The sequence below is a fragment of the Pecten maximus genome, chromosome 7 (genome assembly GCF_902652985.1).
Source record: "Pecten maximus chromosome 7, xPecMax1.1, whole genome shotgun sequence".
NCBI lineage: Eukaryota > Metazoa > Mollusca > Bivalvia > Pectinida > Pectinidae > Pecten > Pecten maximus.
Window position 1 is genome coordinate 25,366,181 of NC_047021.1, and position 18,413 is coordinate 25,384,593.

Here is an 18,413-nt window from a genome sequence, read left to right on the forward strand (position 1 = left end):
GGTTTGTTACAGCTTCACTCCCCATGGCTGGCTATGGGTGACTGGTTTGTTACAGCTTCACTCCCCATGGCTGACTATGGGTGACTGGACAATATGTATTATGTTTATAGACTTGACTGGTTTTGTCTTACAGTAAGACTCATCAGAGGTGCTGAGTTGAGTCTGTCCAAATATATACCAAATTGTGCCAGTACCAGTGACTCAGCTGAGGGAACTTTAGTTAGAAAAGTTCGAACTTATAAATTATACACACTCATAAATTATTCTAAGTTCATGAATGAATCGATGAATTTCCAAACTATCAATCTACACAGTAAATTTAAGGAAAATATAGCAGCTATATACTGCACTAAGTCAATATCACCAACATATCTGATACCTCCATGTCATGGATTGTGGTCTATCAGCCAATACCAATTTGATGCATAATTTTTGTGACCAATTCCAATTATTTCCATGACAATCAGGCAACACTCAGTATGCCTTGTAATTTCCTGTGTATAAAACTGGCGACAATGTTCTGGAGCTGGAGTTTGGCTGTTTTATGACGACAATTATTGTTGGCATTTTTATATAGACCATATAGACTATCTTATTTCCGGTCAGTTACATTGTTGGCGACAGCCTTAATTCAGCCAACTTTGGCCATTACAGGACATCCAATTGTGTTGTTTGATTCTGAACAGATTTTCAGCATGTTATTTCTGTGGAAGTATTAGGAGAAGTCTAATTCTTGCTGAGTACAGACATTTGAGCTTGGCTTGGCCATTCACTGGTAGTTCATGATAGGTACAATTGTTAGCCATTCATCATTGATCTTATAGAACGTGTTCCATCCTCTCCTGATTTCATTATAGGTCTGACCAACACTCCTTCCTATCCTTCATTTAACAATGGTCCAGCACTCTATTTAACAGTCTGTACATACAACCCATAGAGGTGTTATACTGCCACATTAGAAATACCAGGAGCATGTAGCCACTACCACATCTGTACTGTATGTACCCATCTCTCTGTATTTCTACCTTCATTTTCATTGCTACAGATACTTATACAACCACTCCCGGACAACATTTGGCCAATGTCAAGGTCACTATTTTAGATCAAATGCAAGATCTAATGTCAAATAACCAGGCTTAATTTCTTATGATATACAGACATTACCATTGGATGTGGGTCAAGGTCACTGTTTGAGGTCAAATTGAAATTCTTGTTGGCATATACATGAAATGTTTAAGTACCTTTAATTGTAATACATGTAACTCTCATGCATGACCCTTAGTTATTCAAAGACCCAAGATTGAAGATCAAATTTGGATGAACGACACCATGCCACATTATCTCAAGTCATAATTAGAGATCTTCCAGGGGTTCAGTAATGATACACAACAACATGTATACATTAAGAGGTTTTAATATCAATATTTATCGGGCATCAATACTAGGGTCTATTTTGGGATGCATACACTAAGCGATATGATAACTCCCATTCAACATATCCGGTATGGATGAGCTTTATATGAAGAAACTGATATCAATATTTTAGTACTTGGCGGTTAATGCTGATAAGAACAGTGTTCTGACTACGTCAGAAAGATGTTTTACGATTGGAAGATTTGACCTGTACAGTGTATATACAACGTGCAACATATTGGGGGTATGTCAAGATATCGAGGTGTCTGAGGAGTCGGAGATATCAAGAAATTAAAAAGAAAAAAAAATTAACAATAATAATAAATAAAGAAAAATGTTGTTTGCAACTTGGTAATGGAAGATAACCAATGATATTGTATCACAAATTTAATTAACTATTGAGGTAACTTCTGGGGGGAAAAGGTAATTCCCAATAAAGACGAATTGTAAAATTATCAACAACATAGATTTGAAGTGAAAGCTGTATTAAGCTTAAACCTTGGTTTAAACTTTTCTGGTGAGTGTTGGAATAAATCAATACCCTTGTGGCAATTGGTAAGAATTTCGAGTAGAAATCAGACACATTCATAGATTTCCTTGTCTCATTAAATCTTTTAGGAGATCTTTTACCTGGAAACCGCAGTTCCTTGAACAAATTAGAATTTAAGTGATGTATGATCGGTGATATCAAGTGATTTAATCGTGAATTTTCTCTGATCAGTTTGGCAACCCTGTAATTTACAGAGTAGTTCAAAATGGAATTGGCAAAACCAGTAGTAAGATTTATCGTGTGTACTTTTTGGGGGAAGCCCATGATGAGTTTGACTTTGTTGAACCTTAAATGAATTACAGGTTTGCTAGTGACAAATAAATAAAAGAAGTATTGGTCTTCTGGGGCTTTGAGTTTCCCAGCATGCTCATCTTCACAGCTTTATGTATTAGCAGGAACTGAGCTTTTGATGTTCAACTATTCAGGTTGAGATCTAAATTGATCACTTGAGGTAGGAGTAAACATAATTTCATATTCAAAATGAAAAAATTATCACTTTGAAAAAAAAAAATGGTTAAGTCTTAGATGAATGGCCTGGCCAGTCCATTGTGGGCTAAAGGCAGCTAGTGCCTGGGCTATTTTCGGAAAATTAAGATATTTTCCAGAATATGCCAATAACTGATTTACTTTTTCAGAGTAATTTATATTTTCAAAATTTCTTTTGAACGATTATGCTGGAATTTTCAAAATCAGTGTGAAAATGATGACTTGGGTATGATAAATATTGTACCACAGATTCAATATAGTTTGACATAAGTTTAATCTAATTGAACCAGTCTTTCCACATAATTGGAAACAAGCCAGTTCTATCCAATGCATTTACTTGGATACTGTATGACATTTATTTTGCAAATGATCTTTTTATGGCTTTGAGAAAAAAAGATATAATTGCATTGCCTTGACCTTGTATGTTTATTTAGATGAAATTTATCATTTATGATGATAATCAATTGGATATTAACATATTAATATGATATTAAGTTACACTCGAGTGTAGTAAGTTAATTATGGTATGCTAAAATTAGCATACTTACCTAGGTCAGAAGCCATTGCAATAAATATACTGTTAATAAGCTTTACTGATATTGTAATATACAGTTCAGAGGTCATTACAGTATGATCATTAAATTAGGGTGTATAATTAGCCATACTAATACTCAACACAACTGGGGTCATAGGTCACCAATAGGTTTTATCACCTGTGAATGGACTCTGACAAGAAATGACCCTAACCTGTCCTTACCAGTCCATCCATAAATCTGTCAACTTGGACAGGACATAGTCCAGCTGTGTATACAAGTCAACTGTTTACTCTGGTTTATTATGGTGCACTGGTGATCTTGATGGACTATATGTACATATATCCAAACTCCTAATATCAAACTCACTAGAGATCTCCTGGTTCTGTTATATACAAACAGGTCTTCTTACAACTTAATCAGATCGTATTGTGGTTGATGTGTGGAGACTACTGAAAGTTGTTCCTAAGATGTGAAGAAAGAAGTCTTAATTCATCATCAGACAAGGAGCTATGTGACATTGAGATATTACTTAGTGCTTTTATATTGGGGAGTGTACAAATTCAGTTGATGTACAGAAATATGGTTTCATCAAACAGATTGTGTGGAATTAGCCCAATGCTTCAAGGGGAGAGTATTTCCAGACTGATCATGGAACTATTTCAGTCCCTTTGATATCTTCTGATTTTGTTGGATCTGTAAATCATTGAAGCATCAAATGACAAAATTACATATTTGGAATGTGTCTGATTATATCAAGAGTTTGTAATGAAATGATATAACTACATGTAATAGCAATTTATTGTGTAGTTTCCTTCAGTGACATTTCAGATAAAAAGTGACAGTGTTCTCATATTGTATTGGATAATTCAGTGATGGTGGAGAAGTAAAGATGTATACTGTTCAAACTTAGGTTGTCTCAATTTACTGATATACATTATTACAGAACATGTTTTATCAGTAGGATATAAGATTTTGTGTTGAAGTTGTTAGCCATGGAGAGCTCCAGGAAATTGGTTAACCATGATCCATACAAGTGCTATCACATGCATGTTCATGGTGTGACCCCACTGTACCCTGTCAGTGGATCATATGCTCCAGTGATGGTGCCGGTCAAGAATCATGTCCCCAAAATGGGGCTGAAGAAAGTGTCTAGCTACAGACATTACGCAATGGGGAATTCTCCAGCATCTAAAAGTTACTTACAACCCAGACTGTTCAGCATGGAGCATACACCAAACAGCTGTAGGTCTGGCCAGGAGGACACTACTGATCCCATACATCACCACTGTCACAAACCTACAGCATTGTACAAAGGCGAAACACAATATCCCCACAAGACTGCGCAGCTACGATGCAATGAAAATCATTACGAAACATCCGGCAAAGTCCAATATATACAAACCACTAAAGTAGCAGGCAATATTGAAAGATGGAATGATGGATTGGTTTCCCAGAGGAATAGTAAACTGAAGCCCCGGAGGTCATTTAAACCTCTTGATGTCATCAGCAACTTAATTAACAAGGCTAGAAAGCACCAAACAAAAGAAAGTACAAATATTCCGAGAAAAGGTTGTAAGGAAGATGTTCAAGATAGAGATGATGGATTTTTGTGTAGTAATGACATCAAATGTTCATCTCAGTCCTTGGATACCAGAGATTCAAAAGTAAAAACTGGACAATCACAATATAGTCCATACAGCCATTACAAAGCAGCCAGACAAACTGAATATAACATAGATGTTAAAGATGGTCAGATATGTTTTAAAAAGGACAAGGATGATACAGCTGTAGAAAGTGTCGGTCAGTCTCGGTGGACATCACATGGATTGATTGCAATTGACCCCTGGGCAGCTGCAGGGATCTACAGAAGTCAGGAGACAGTGAGGTACAAAAGTCATGTGTCTAGATACTTTCAGAAAGGTTCTTCTCATGTTAGGTCAAAGGGCACAAGACTTGAAAATCTCTGGAGCATGCACTTGGCAGATCAAGGTTACAAGACAAAGTCAGATGGTCAAATAGACAAAGTGCAAAACCCACTTAATCAAGATAGCATTTTGCAGAACTTAAATGGTCTCGTGAAGAAAGGACATATTTCAGACCATGGTCTGTCTAGAGCAGGGTCCAGTCCTTCAAAAAGGCTTCCTTTGAGTGAAAGACTGCATGAACTACCCATTCAGAAAAACTATGTGATGAGCAAGTTTTTGTGTGATGTCCATCACATCAGCAGTATAAGGGGTCAGTCGAGTAGCCAGGGACAAGGTAAGAGGCATACACAGGCCAATCATGATTATACAATGTTCACTTTTGTATGAAATTGATAAATAATACAAGACTCTAAAACCTTGATGGAATATATATTATCAGATGTCTTTAAATTTAGGATCAAAATACTTGGTATCCCTTTTAAATCAATGATGTTTATCATGATTCTGAGCTATGCTAACACGTAGAAGATTGACTAGGAAACTAGGCAGCTTTAACTGGGCAAAGATTCGGCTGTAACATCCGATCTCAAAGGCCTGTGTTGCTAAGTCGGATTTTGTATCTCCTTGGCAACCAGTTATTAGACTGCCTCCAAAGAAAGGCAAACCTTCAGAATAAGTTGTTTGGGGTGTGTGTTTGAAACGAATCCCAACATTGAAAATAAGTCTGATACATACTTACAGAATGTATTACTACTGTTTGACCGAATTATTGGCTGTACGCTTAGCTGCCCAGTAGGGCATTAGGTAGATTGATTCCTCTGTACAGACAGATGTAACCATGGGTCAGGAGCATAACCCTGCTCATTTGTTGTTTGCCAATCCAATAATAAAGATAAGTTGTTGGTCTGGCTGATTTGTGGCTAGGTTAAGGAATTGGTGTGGTCATCCGTAAGGCTGGATCCTACTCTCACTATACGCTAATGGTTTTTGTCCGCCATGACAGAGCAATGGTCAGTTTGGCGTGACAGTGACCATCAGTTTCGGTGAAGGGCAGGATTACAATGACAATATATTTATACATGAATTGTCCTAATAAGGACACCTCCAGATCCAGAGATATCAGACTGATATGTATACGTGTGTAAATTCAAAACTTTTTCTGTTTCAGATTTTAGAACTTTTGAAAGTTGTTTTGGTGTTGTTATTAGGACTTCTACTACCAAAATAGTTTTTGTGGGGTTAACAAGTGTACATCTGGCTATGGGAGTTCTTTAACAACACACAGGCATTGGGGATTCTTAAACAGCACACAGGCATTGGGGATTCTTAAACAGCACACAGGCATTGGAAATTCTTAAACACACAGGCAATGGGGATTCTTAAACAACACACAGGCAATGGGGATTCTTAAACAACACACAGGTAATGGGGATTTTTCAAGCAACACAATAGTGGGGATTCTTAAACAACATTTAATCAATGGTAATTTTTAAACAAATTTAACCAACTTAATATGAAATTATATTACAATATCAATGGTGAATCGATCTTCAGCTGCGATAAAAGAATGATTAATTTTCAAAAATTCAATAGGAAGTTAATTATAAGACTGATCTTACAATTTAGTTAAGTTTGAGATAATAGCAGGGAAATGAGTCAGACACCAAACTTTTGTCATCAAAATGTAAAGGTCTTTCAAAGTTATTTCCTATTCTCTCCAAATGTTAAGTTGTTTGACTTCAGACAGTTCTACTGAATCAATGATAGTTTAATTCACTTTTCCACATTTATTCTGTCTGCAGTTTTCACTGGTTGTATTGAAAGTGTCAAGGCTCTTAGCTATAAAAGTCCCTTGACAGTTCCTACAATCATCATGTTATAGCTGTGTACTGTAATGTGACTGTAAAATCTATTAATCCAACTTCTACTTACAAAAAACTTTTTTTTTTCAACTTTTTTGATAAGACTGGAAATTCTATCAGTCATTTTTGATGGAAACTGTGCATGTGAGGAATAACTGCTTTCATTTCATCAGTGGATAATCCAAATTGAAAAACAGCTTTCTTTGAAGAGTTTTAATTAAGACCTCAGGGAGGGCTAGTTGAGTTTGTTGGATCTCCACTTATATATAATAAAATAAAACTTCATTATTTTTTTTTAGCTTATCCTTAATTCTTTCTGGTAATTTTACAGGAAACAGTTATTGACTTGGTCATGGTTTTCCAATTGTGCTAATAATGATGTGATACAATTCTGACATCTGTGTAGTATAACACTGTGTTTGTCAGGCTGATAATGAGAAATGATGCTTTAGAAATAAATCTACGAGGAACTCCATTGATTCAAAAAGATTGATAATAATGAGGATCATTCATTAGCCGTCAGGACCTGCATTGGGGAACTCGTTTGGAAACACTCCCACACCAGCAAACGCTGCTATTTAGGTGTTGGCATTCATACTTCTATATATGCCAACGATGAGACAGGTGCTTGCCTTCCACTACTGATGAATGTGACCTACAACTGTTATACTATTATTCCATGCAGATCCCATCATCCAGGGACAAGAAGTACTGATAATGCTTTTGTTATGTGTCGAAAATAACTGTAAACTGCCACGGCCTACGTCATTGGTTACAAATTCCATTCTGATCTCATCTCACATGAAGCCAGAAACTTGGTTACAGAGGTTGAAAAATAACCTGAAAAATGCCACTGTCTACGTCATGTTTTAGAAAATGATATTTTGAATTCAAAAACCCATCACTCTAAACTTGGCTATGCCTGTATCTTAAGGATGATATAGGTAGCAGTAAGTCAAAAAATCAACTTATGAACAATTTTATCAAGATGAAACACTTTTTGAATTACAGATAACCATTAACATTGTACATGATCTTAGGCTTATGGAGTACAAGAACTTGTGTAATAAAGCCAATGGAGAGGGTGCTTTTGTTTGTTTTGATGTAAGTTCAGGAGGCAGGGTTTTTTCTGGGGGCTTTTTGGGGCCATTAATGGGCTCCATTCCGAATTGAAATTATTTCACATTTAAGCCAAATTCCCTAAATTTGCAGTTTAATTACTCCTGAAAAAATCTTTCCCAATTCACCAATTATTTTCTCAATATGAGACCAAAAGGCCCCTTCCCCAAACAGTGAGGAAAAGCCCTGGGAGGTCATGTAGCTTCTCTCAAGGTCAAGGGATTCATATCCTACATACCCTACCATGACATTGAACCCAATGGTGAATCTCCAATGAATTGATTATTCTAAAACTACCATTAGCTAATCAATACATTTGATGATACAGGGTAAACACAAAAAAGACAATGACTTACCAGTATTGCATAGATTTTCCTGTGTGATGTAATTAGTCTTAAGGTCATGAGCTTGTTAAAAAGTAATTTTACCATCTACATAATGTATAAGCAGTTACAGAGTGAATTTCAGTCATCAAAATTGATAACATAATAGGCAAAAATGTATGTTTAATTCAATTTTCATAACTGCTGCAAAATATTCACGGGATATGAATGACTAAATACAAAAAAGTTGATTTGGTTGTAATTTGTGTCTTTATTTCTTTTCAGGGGGATACCATCCTGTTAAGATTGGCGACCTTTTCAATGGGAAATACCATGTTGTCCGCAAGCTGGGTTGGGGACACTTCTCCACAGTTTGGCTATGCTGGGATATGTTGTAAGTATGCCAGGAGGTGGCATTGAGGGGATTTCATCAAAGAAAGGAGTTGGAGACACATTGACTTTGTGATGGTCAATCTTGTATTTATTTATGCATTAATTGTTTAGATGATGTAAAGAACTGCATGCACTATAATTAAGGTTTTATCAGTAAAGAACTGCATGCACTATAATTAAGGTTTTATCAGTAAAGAACTGCATGCACTATAATTAAGGTTTTATCAGTAAAGAACTGCATGAACTTTATTTAATGTTTTATCAGTAAAGAACTGCATACACTATAATTAAGATTTTATCAGTAAAGAACTGCATGCACTTTATTTAAGGTTTTATCAGTAAAGAACTGCATGCACTATAATTAAGGTTTTATCAGTAAAGAACTGCATGCACTTTATTTAAGGTTTTATCAGTAAAGAACTGCATGCACTATAATTAAGGTTTTATCAGTAAAGAACTGCATGCACTTTATTTAAGGTTTTATCAGTAAAGAACTGCATGCACTATAATTAAGGTTTTATCAGTAAAGAACTGCATGCACTTTATTTAAGGTTTTATCAGTAAAGAACTGCATGCACTTATTTAAGGTTTTATAATTTTACTAGTACAGAGTAATAATCATTGAGACAAGTTTCCAGAAGTTGATATTGTACAGTATAATATGAAACTTTCGTGTGTACATTCTTTTGTGGTTAAGGGCGTTAAATTATTTTATGGGTACAAACTTTCGTAGTTTCCCATGCAACAATGATATAACAATAATACATATATAACAAACACTTCATTTTATACAATAATTGATAGGATAATTATGTCTCTTGACTATTGAATGTATAATTGAGGATAATTCTGGAATAGGTTACAGCAGGGAATATTCATGAACAATGGCACTCCTGGATTGAGAAGATAGAAAAAAAAAAGAGTAAATCTTAATTAATTCCATCTAGTTTGGGAAAAAAATTGTCAGTAAATCTTAATTATTCCATCTAGTTTGAGAAAATGGTTGTCTTGATTCAGAACATTTTGAAGTATAGCAACAAGTGTTTGATTCTGTTATTTTGCGTTTTTACAACTCATATTTACGATGTAAATAAATACGAAAGCGGAAAGCTGAGAGTATCTGTAAGATCCAACTACTGTGTGATTACTTAATGGCTCAAACTAAAAACTTGTCATGTGATAGGTTTTACAGATATGTTTTCAAATGGATTTAGAAAATGTGTGCCATAAAATTTGTGGAAGTCTTTGGAGGATAGAACAGCCTATGTGATGTTTATGTGATAATCAATGCTTCCTAGTAATAAATTCCTCCGCTTGTTACATGATTGGTGCTAAGCCAACGTTGATTGGTATAAATGTTAGTTTTCATTAGATTTTGTTACATAGTGGAGTGTCTGCTGTGTAAATGTTGACAGTGGCTAATTGGCTTGTTTGGCTTGAATTTCTTGCTGAAACCATTTTTATATTGTCAATATCAGCAGCTCAAAAGAGAATTCTGTGAAATAAGGATGTGGCACAGTTAATTTTTTTCATTATTTTTTCTTTAATTTTATTTTTTAATTAAAAAAAAAAAAAAATTTAATGACGGGAAGGGGGTATTTTCAGGAGGAAATAGAAATAAAGAACAAAACATCATGCAAGTAGTATGTAAATAGTAAGAAAGAAATCTATAAGACAGAAGCGTTTGATGAAATCTATTAAAATAGATATTTTCTAGTATGTAATGCCAGAATAGAAATAGTTAAGTTCCCCTGTACAATATATGTGGGGCTCTGAGTACCCTAGGGAACCCTTCTCAAGTACATCCTAATGACTAAGCAGTTAATCAGCTGTAAATGGCTGTGTCATTGAAATATTTGTTCTACTGAAATTATGTATGATTTCTAGATGGTAGTCTAGGTTTCCATAATTACCAAAATGATGGCTTTATATTTAGTGCTTGGTGTCATATCTCATAAATCATATCTGATCTGAGAGCCAGGAGAAGTGGTGGACACAGATAGGATTTTGTTATATTTTCTAAAGTAGTTACAATTATTGCTTTATGATTGATTAACAGTCTAACTAATAGTGTACTTATTATGCCCAGGACTAGTTTCAGGGGATGGAAGAACAGGGGCCATGGGCCATAGATGCATAAAAGATTCTTAATGGCCAAAAGAAAATTTGAAAGTCTTAAATAGTCAGAGAGAAAGTGGCCCATTAAGATTTTTAACAGTGGTTAATGGCCCCTACCTAGCCTCGGCCTTCCCAATCCCTGAATTTATCTGAAATTGTTTATATAGATACATTTTATTTCATATTTCTTGTCATTCCTCACTGCTATTAGATTAGTTTGTTGGACATGCATCCAAAAGAAGAGCAACCCCAGAAATCCATAATTAGCCAGTTTAATTTGAACACCAGACACTCTAGAAATCTCATTGTTCACTATTAACGCTTATGAAGCTGTTCTGAGTAATTTTATCCCCTAGCTGCAGTAAACCTTGTGTTGTGTATTGGTGACTGCCTTCTTTGTTTCTAAGAGAGAGGGGCCCCATCTATGAGAAAAGGGCTTGAGGGTGATGATAAAATGCACAGGTCTACATTTTGGTGTCTGTGATCCTACCAGTGGGAGACTGGAAGATTGGTATTGGTACATTGAGTTAGTAGATTAATCGGTCTGTAGGGAAGGAATTAGTCATGTTCATTGAAATATCACAAGATCATCTGTTTTACTACTACCCTTTATACTTTTCTTGACATGTAAGTTTGTTATAGGAATCAGGATTTGAAGTAAGACTAATTTCAGTAAAATATCTATTTTTGCAGCATAAAAAGCAGGTTGATTGGCATTTCTGTTGTGCATCTGCAGTTTCATATCTCTTGTTTTTAAAACATCACCACAGAATCAACTTTTATCATACATGTTGTTGTGAAGAGCATTACTCGGTGGCCTGGGGAAGAGTTAACTTTTGCATTTTAATGGTGTTTTGTTAACTTTAATTATGCAATTTCAACTTTGTTTTAGGGAGAAGCGGTTTGTGGCCCTGAAAGTAGTGAAGAGCGCCCAGCACTACACAGAGACTGCCGTGGACGAGATCAAGCTGTTGAGATGTGTGAGTGTAACAACCCCTCCCCCGTTCACATGTCACTGTGATTTGACACCCACGTTATATTCAAACACCCACCAATTGTTCAGATGTTAGAGTACCTGTATGTCGCCAGCTACCACCCACGTGATACTTAAATAAACGTCAAACTGTTAAGGATGTGCGATTACCTCCGCCCTCTCTTCCCCTGTGGCCTCTTCACCACATATCGCAGACTATACTGAAACAGGCTCATCAAGCCTCTAGCCTGTCAGCATAATGTAACTTCTACTATATCGTACTTTGTCTATGTAGATAGATAATTTCATTTCGTATCAGAATCCTTATCTCGACTGTTATGCAATATTCATATAAATTCCTGATTGAGAGGAAGAACTTTATTGAACTAATATTTACACTGAAGAGGTTTCAAAAGCCTGTATTGGATAAAATTGTACCAGAAGTAATTTAGCATGGTGTTTTGAGCGTATGGTTGCACAACCAGGATTTAGGGGAAATGTACATACCCCTTGTGTATTGAAATTTGATCTTCAGGGTTAAAGCCCATTTCACTCTTGTAATGATTGCTATTGATGTGATCAATATTTTATCAAATTTGACTTGCTCTGCAGAAGTAACATTTCAGTCCACAGCTCTGTATGTTGAGTAAATTGAGTGTGTTGGTCGAGGTTGCCAGGGATATTTACTTTTAAAAGATATTTTATTTGTGAATATTGATTGCCAGCTTATGCTGTCTGAATAAAAGATAGAAATAGTTATAATGTTTCTGGAAGGCCATCTACTTTAGTGATTGAACTGGTTGACCCAGAGGTCTTGGGCGTGTTTGACTGTAATGTATAATGGTGTGATGGAACTTGTAAGTCCTGGTTGACCCAGAGGTTTTGGGCGTGTTTGACTGTCAATGTATAATGGTGTGATGGAACTTGTAAGTCCTGGTTGACCCAGAGGTCTTAGGCATGTTTGACTGTAATGTATAATGGTGTGATGGAACTTGTAAGTCCTGGTTGACCCAGAGGTCTTTGGCGTGTTTGACTGTAATGTATAATGGTGTGATGGTACTTGTAAGTCCTGGTTGACCCAGAGGTCTTAGGCATGTTTGACTTTAATGTATTGTTTGATGTTTACGGTTTGTTCATTTCTAAATTAATTTTATATGTATCTTTAAAATGTATTTGAAAGCAATGCACCAAAAGTCCTTAATTTTTCACTCATTCATTTGAATCTAAATAAAATGTTACATTAAGAAAAAAAAAGTTGTATCTGATTATACATTTTTACACAATGATACCAAATAATATACAGGGACGTAGCAGTGACTTTCATCTGTTTTACTTAATCTTATCAATCAGTTACCAATGATGAATTGTCACTTTGATAGACTGCAAATAATGACCAGCATCTCCTATGATTTAGTTTAAGTTATGTTCAGAGGACATGATCATTTGTAAATGAGACCGATGCCCTTGTGTTTTGGCCTGTAAATTTAACATGAAGGACAGCTAGGTCCCAGACGTGTGATGTTGTGACTGATGAATGGTGTGAGGTTTAGCCTTGTTTGGCACTGTCAGGCCCAGTGATTAATCACAGACTAGCTATATAGGTATTGGCGGGTAGAGGGTACAACAAAGTCAAACTGGTAAAGCATCGACAAGCCAGAGCATCGACAAGCCAGCCACAGAGGCCATTTTGTAACATGATTGCGCATCCATGGTTTTCCTGAATAACACCTATTTCAAACTTCTCAAATTTCAACTTTTTTTTGGGTTGTTCCAAAATCCAAGTTTGCCGCCATGGCTGCTAGTTTAAGTGATGCCATGGTGTCTTTCCACCCAGCCAACATTTAACATTGAGTACAGGTAGTGTTGTTAATAGGGAGTATAAACAATAGGTACTAATTACAGGTAAAGCTATTGTCTGTTTTAGGAAAGTGGCCAATTCTAGCTAGTGATCATTTACCGGTGTATGTATATTTTGCATATCCCAATGCTATAATACTGCTACTGAGTATGTACACTACAATATAGTACTATGGTCTGTTGATGTTAGATGACCATTAAGCCCCAAGGGGCCTCTTGTTACGATTTTATTCTGTCGATTGCAGGAAATGTAAAAATAGAATCTGTTGACAATGACAGCCTTTACAGTATCTATATATGGTCTAGGCATATTTGATGGCTACCTGTTTTTGTATCAAATCAAAACAAAAAAAGTTATCAATTCTTAACAAGAAAAAAAGATTTTTAGTTAATTAATACGAGTTTGGAAAGCATTTCCGACGATCGACATATGATGATCATGAATTGAATATTTCTTGAGCTTTCTTGACCTCGTGCAAAGGGATCAATATTATAACATGGTGTCGTGATCCCATTGCTCATGATGTATCAAATTGTCTGTAATGAAGACTTATTTCTAGTTTGTGTAAGATGTTGAAATATGCTTGCATGTTAGATTGTGAAGCATAATATTTCCTGACAGGCACGCTGGTCACTTCTATATATGGCACTTCCTGTGAAGTTGGCAGTCTACGTTGTGTTACAGCTTAAGTTCTTTGATAACATTAAACTTACAAAAAAATTCAATGGTTTATCTACTAGAGTGTGTAAGCAGTTCTCTCTACTGGTCAGAATAAATGCCATCAATATTAAAAGATGTTTGGTATACTTCTAACTGTACAATTATAGCCTATTTCTGAGATTAATGTTTGGTAATATGAGAGAGAAAAACCAGACACAGGATGTGTTGGGTGGAGAATTTACTTGGACCTCCTTCTTCTGAGTTCAGACTTGGTTCTGTGTAGTCTAACTCATGGTAGTATTAATCTAAGAAACTGGTAACACTCAACAGTGATAATTAAAAATTTTTTTTTAAATGAAATAAAGTTAGAGCAAAACGAAAAATAGACTAAATTGTTGCAATTTTTAAGCGAAGGAAGAAAGTTGCAACATTTGGAAAGGCCAAGATACAGTCATGATAAGCCACATACTTATAAATTACAGTAAAACTTGGATAAGTCGAAGTCAACGGGACCAAGCAAAATATTTGACTTATCCGTGTCCGTTTGTATACGGAGACAAAATACCCGAGTATGTTGAGGTGTATGGGGGTATAAACCTCAATAGGTCTTGAGACAAATTTATTTAAATTTTTTTTGATATTTTTGTATAATATTTTGTCCTTGACAAATAGGGACTTGTGCAAGTCTACCACGGAACTTACCGAAACTTAATAACGAATTAAAACAAATATTATTTTTAATGGAATTTATTTCATATAAATATGATCACTTTTGAAAAGGAATTAGAAAATATAGTCCCCTACTTTTAGAATGACAAATGTATTCCTACGCCGAACTTGATATATGTTCATTGAAAAATGACTTGACTTAACTGTGGTAGGTTCATTGAGTCTAAACTAAGTGGAAATATAAATATTACAGCATATTCTATGAAAACGATACATGTACATTATCAGAATATAAATGTACATATTGTACTCACATTATTTCTCTTAAAACCCGTTTATATTGTTCTACAATTAAACAATATGAAACAATAAACAGTTCAGGAAAATTTGATCGACAGTACGCGTGCTGATTTTGTAGAAAAGGTGAAGGCCGTGGTCAGTGTTTATCGGCTGCATGATTATGCATTGCCACAATGTTTTGTACAGAACAAAAAAAAAAAAAAACATCCCGCATATTATTGGTACTATTTCATCGGTGTACTCAGAATTGAGGCATATATAACTAAATCAAAGACAGATAAGTATTTTAACTGAGCATTTTTCGGGTGGAAGATATGTAATTTATCGTTTATTTTTTCCTTTTTTTCGGCAGCCATTTCGGCAGCCATGTGCATCAAAACAGTAAACAGAACACAGCAGGTCATGATGTTATGGTTTGTAGACTAAAACTTGTACATTTTATTCTAAGTTATGTATACCCTAATGTTTTACTTCACCTGTATACACAATGGGATGATGTGTGACCGACAGCCAGAAACTAAAAATAGGCTCTGGTAACACCGTCGCACTCGGTCAATCAAGCTGATGTCAGAAAATTTTACCTGACAAAGCATGACGCCTTCTATGTTCGACACAAAAATGGAAATTTTGGTATTGTTTAGAAGGGAGGGACCACAAAATATTTTCGACACAACCGCAGTATTCAATTCAACAGTGTTCGAATCATCCGTGTTAAATTTACTAAGATAAAGAAGGGGAAAAATCGGGACCGAACAAAACATTCGATTCATCCGATGTATTTGATTCAAGCGTGTTCGACACAAGTGAGTTTTACTGTATATCTTAAATTACTTTCACCTGGAAAAACAAAAAGGAAACCATAGTTCTAACTTTAATCGATAAAATGAATACAAAATATGAACAAAAGATTAAAATATTGTAGACATTTGATACCGAACAAGATGTATGATAAATGTCTTGGTTCCTTGATAAATGTGCCATGCAAATCTAGTAAAATCCAGGTAATGTCATGCCATCAGACTGAGAGAAGTGACAACAGGACCACCTAGAGTACTAATGGCCATCAAACACATCCAAATTCATATTAAACAAGGAAATAGAAATTTCACACTGAGATGATGACAATGGCCATAAAACATTTCCATAGCATTCAACAAACTGTACCCTTTGAACCCTTGTTTGGAAGTTTTCCATCAAATTTTCCATTGGTAGTCTATATCCATTATGGAAATCATGATATTGGGAACAAACCCTTGAATATAGAATCAAGTTTGACATGTAAATACCGCAGGTTGGAGAAGCATTTCCCTTCCCACAAATCACGTCCAGGTTTTCGTGACCAAACATACACTGCTATAAAAAGTCCAATTTAGTGTTGTCTGTATTGATATTTTATAGGCTGTCGACGACCATACATTTCATTCGTAGGGAAGCTGAGACCACTGTCAAAGTTTCATGCATTTCTTTGAAAGCCAAATATACAGGGAGTTTATGAATACAGATCATGCGAGGCCCAAACCATGTAGACCCAAGCTGTATGTCTGATTCGATGCGTAAACAGTCTTAAAAACCTGAGAATACAGATGGTGGTTCATGCATGCACAATTTCAAATTTTATTTCAGTCCAATTGATTTCCTGTCACAATGCTGAAATATTTATTCACGTTTATGATGTAATTGAAGCTATCTTTGCCAATTCAATTTAGAAGAACTCTGTAAGCAGCTTGTCAGAATTTCTGAAGGTAGCTGTTTTCCCTGTGTTTTTTGGAGTAATAGTATCATCATTGCTAATGTTGTATTAATCAGGAAAAAATACATTGATTTTATGACAGAAAATCATGGAAAATGTTTAGAAAATACTTTTTCTACCATTGATGCATATCACATTAAAAAACTATTCAAGAAAATAATGGATGATGTGCACTCAATACTATATAAAAAGCCTACCACAACACATACCCCAACATGTGCCGCTAGGCAGCAAGGGACTGTGACAATAAGGTCTCACATTGTCCCAACATCCACCATGACAGTAAAGGGACTGTGACAATAAGGTCTGTCACACTGTCCCAACATCCACCATGACAGTAAAGGGACTGTGACAATAACAGGCCTGTCACACTGTCCCAACATCCACCATGACAGTAAAGGGACTGTGACAATAAGGTCTGTCACACTGTCCCAACATCCACCATGACAGTAAAGGGACTGTGACAATAACAGGCCTGTCACACTGTCCCAACATCCACCATGACAGTAAAGGGACTGTGACAATATACAATTATTGCCCTTGTTCCGGGTTGACATGAATATTTGACCACCCGAGAGGTGTCATGTCACCCGAGGGCGTAGCCCGAGGGTGACATGACACCTCAAGGGTGGGCAAATATTCATGTCAACTCGGAACAAGGGCAGTAATTGTTTTATTATACCGAAAAAAAACATAAGTGAATTAATTTTGGTATCAATAAGTTTATTTATTACTATCAACAGTTTTTAAGAAAAGTTTTTAAGAGGTACCCCATCGTCTTTCTGGACCCGGTATAAAATTCTCCCAGTTGAACTTTCAATGTATGGACGTCGAAGTTTTCACAATCCTTTGGTCTAGGCCTACCTGTTGCAGATAGGAAATGTCTAAAGGAATCCACGGCCACATTGATGACCCTTTTGGTGTTTTTTTTTTAATCCTTTTCTTGCAATAATTTCGCCAATTCCTCCTCTGTTGGCAGACGATAGCGTCCGCCGGCAGCCATTGTTGTTGTCAAGCAGAATACTCGGAACTTCTCTGATTCGACTACTTTTGAAGACGTTACGGAAGAGAGTTCCGAGTTGGGGCTCACGAGAGGGTGACATAACGATTTTGGAGGGCTCACGAGAGGGTGACATAACGAATGTTTTTAATCACGTGACATGGTTTTCACTAATCAGAAGCTGTGATACAAGTCTGAGGTATAATAATAAGGTCTGTCACACTGTCCCAACATCCACCATGACAGTAAAGGGACTGTGACAATAACAGGCCTGTCACACTGTCCCAACATCCACCATGACAGTAAAGGGACTGTGACAATAACAGGTCTGTCACACTGTCCCAACATCCACCATGACAGTAAAGGGACTGTGACAATAAGGTCTGTCACACTGTCCCAACATCCACCATGACAGTAAAGGGACTGTGACAATAACAGGCCTGTCACACTACCCCAACATCCACCATGACAGTAAAGG

General features: G+C 36.0%; 1 protein-coding gene across 3 annotated transcripts in view; it reads left to right on the forward strand.

Annotated features, from left to right (window-relative positions):
* LOC117330357 (SRSF protein kinase 3-like) overlaps positions 1-18,413 on the forward strand; it is an 80,647-nt gene that overhangs the window by 42,861 nt on the left and 19,373 nt on the right. For 2 of the 3 annotated variants that reach the window (XM_033888577.1, XM_033888578.1), the window contains 2 exons: positions 8,500-8,608; positions 11,618-11,705. In XM_033888577.1, the coding sequence (XP_033744468.1) occupies positions 8,500-8,608; positions 11,618-11,705 (197 nt within the window). Of the gene's footprint in view, positions 1-3,962; positions 5,245-8,499; positions 8,609-11,617; positions 11,706-18,413 lie in introns of those variants that run through there. The other variant, XM_033888576.1, reaches the window with a different exon arrangement.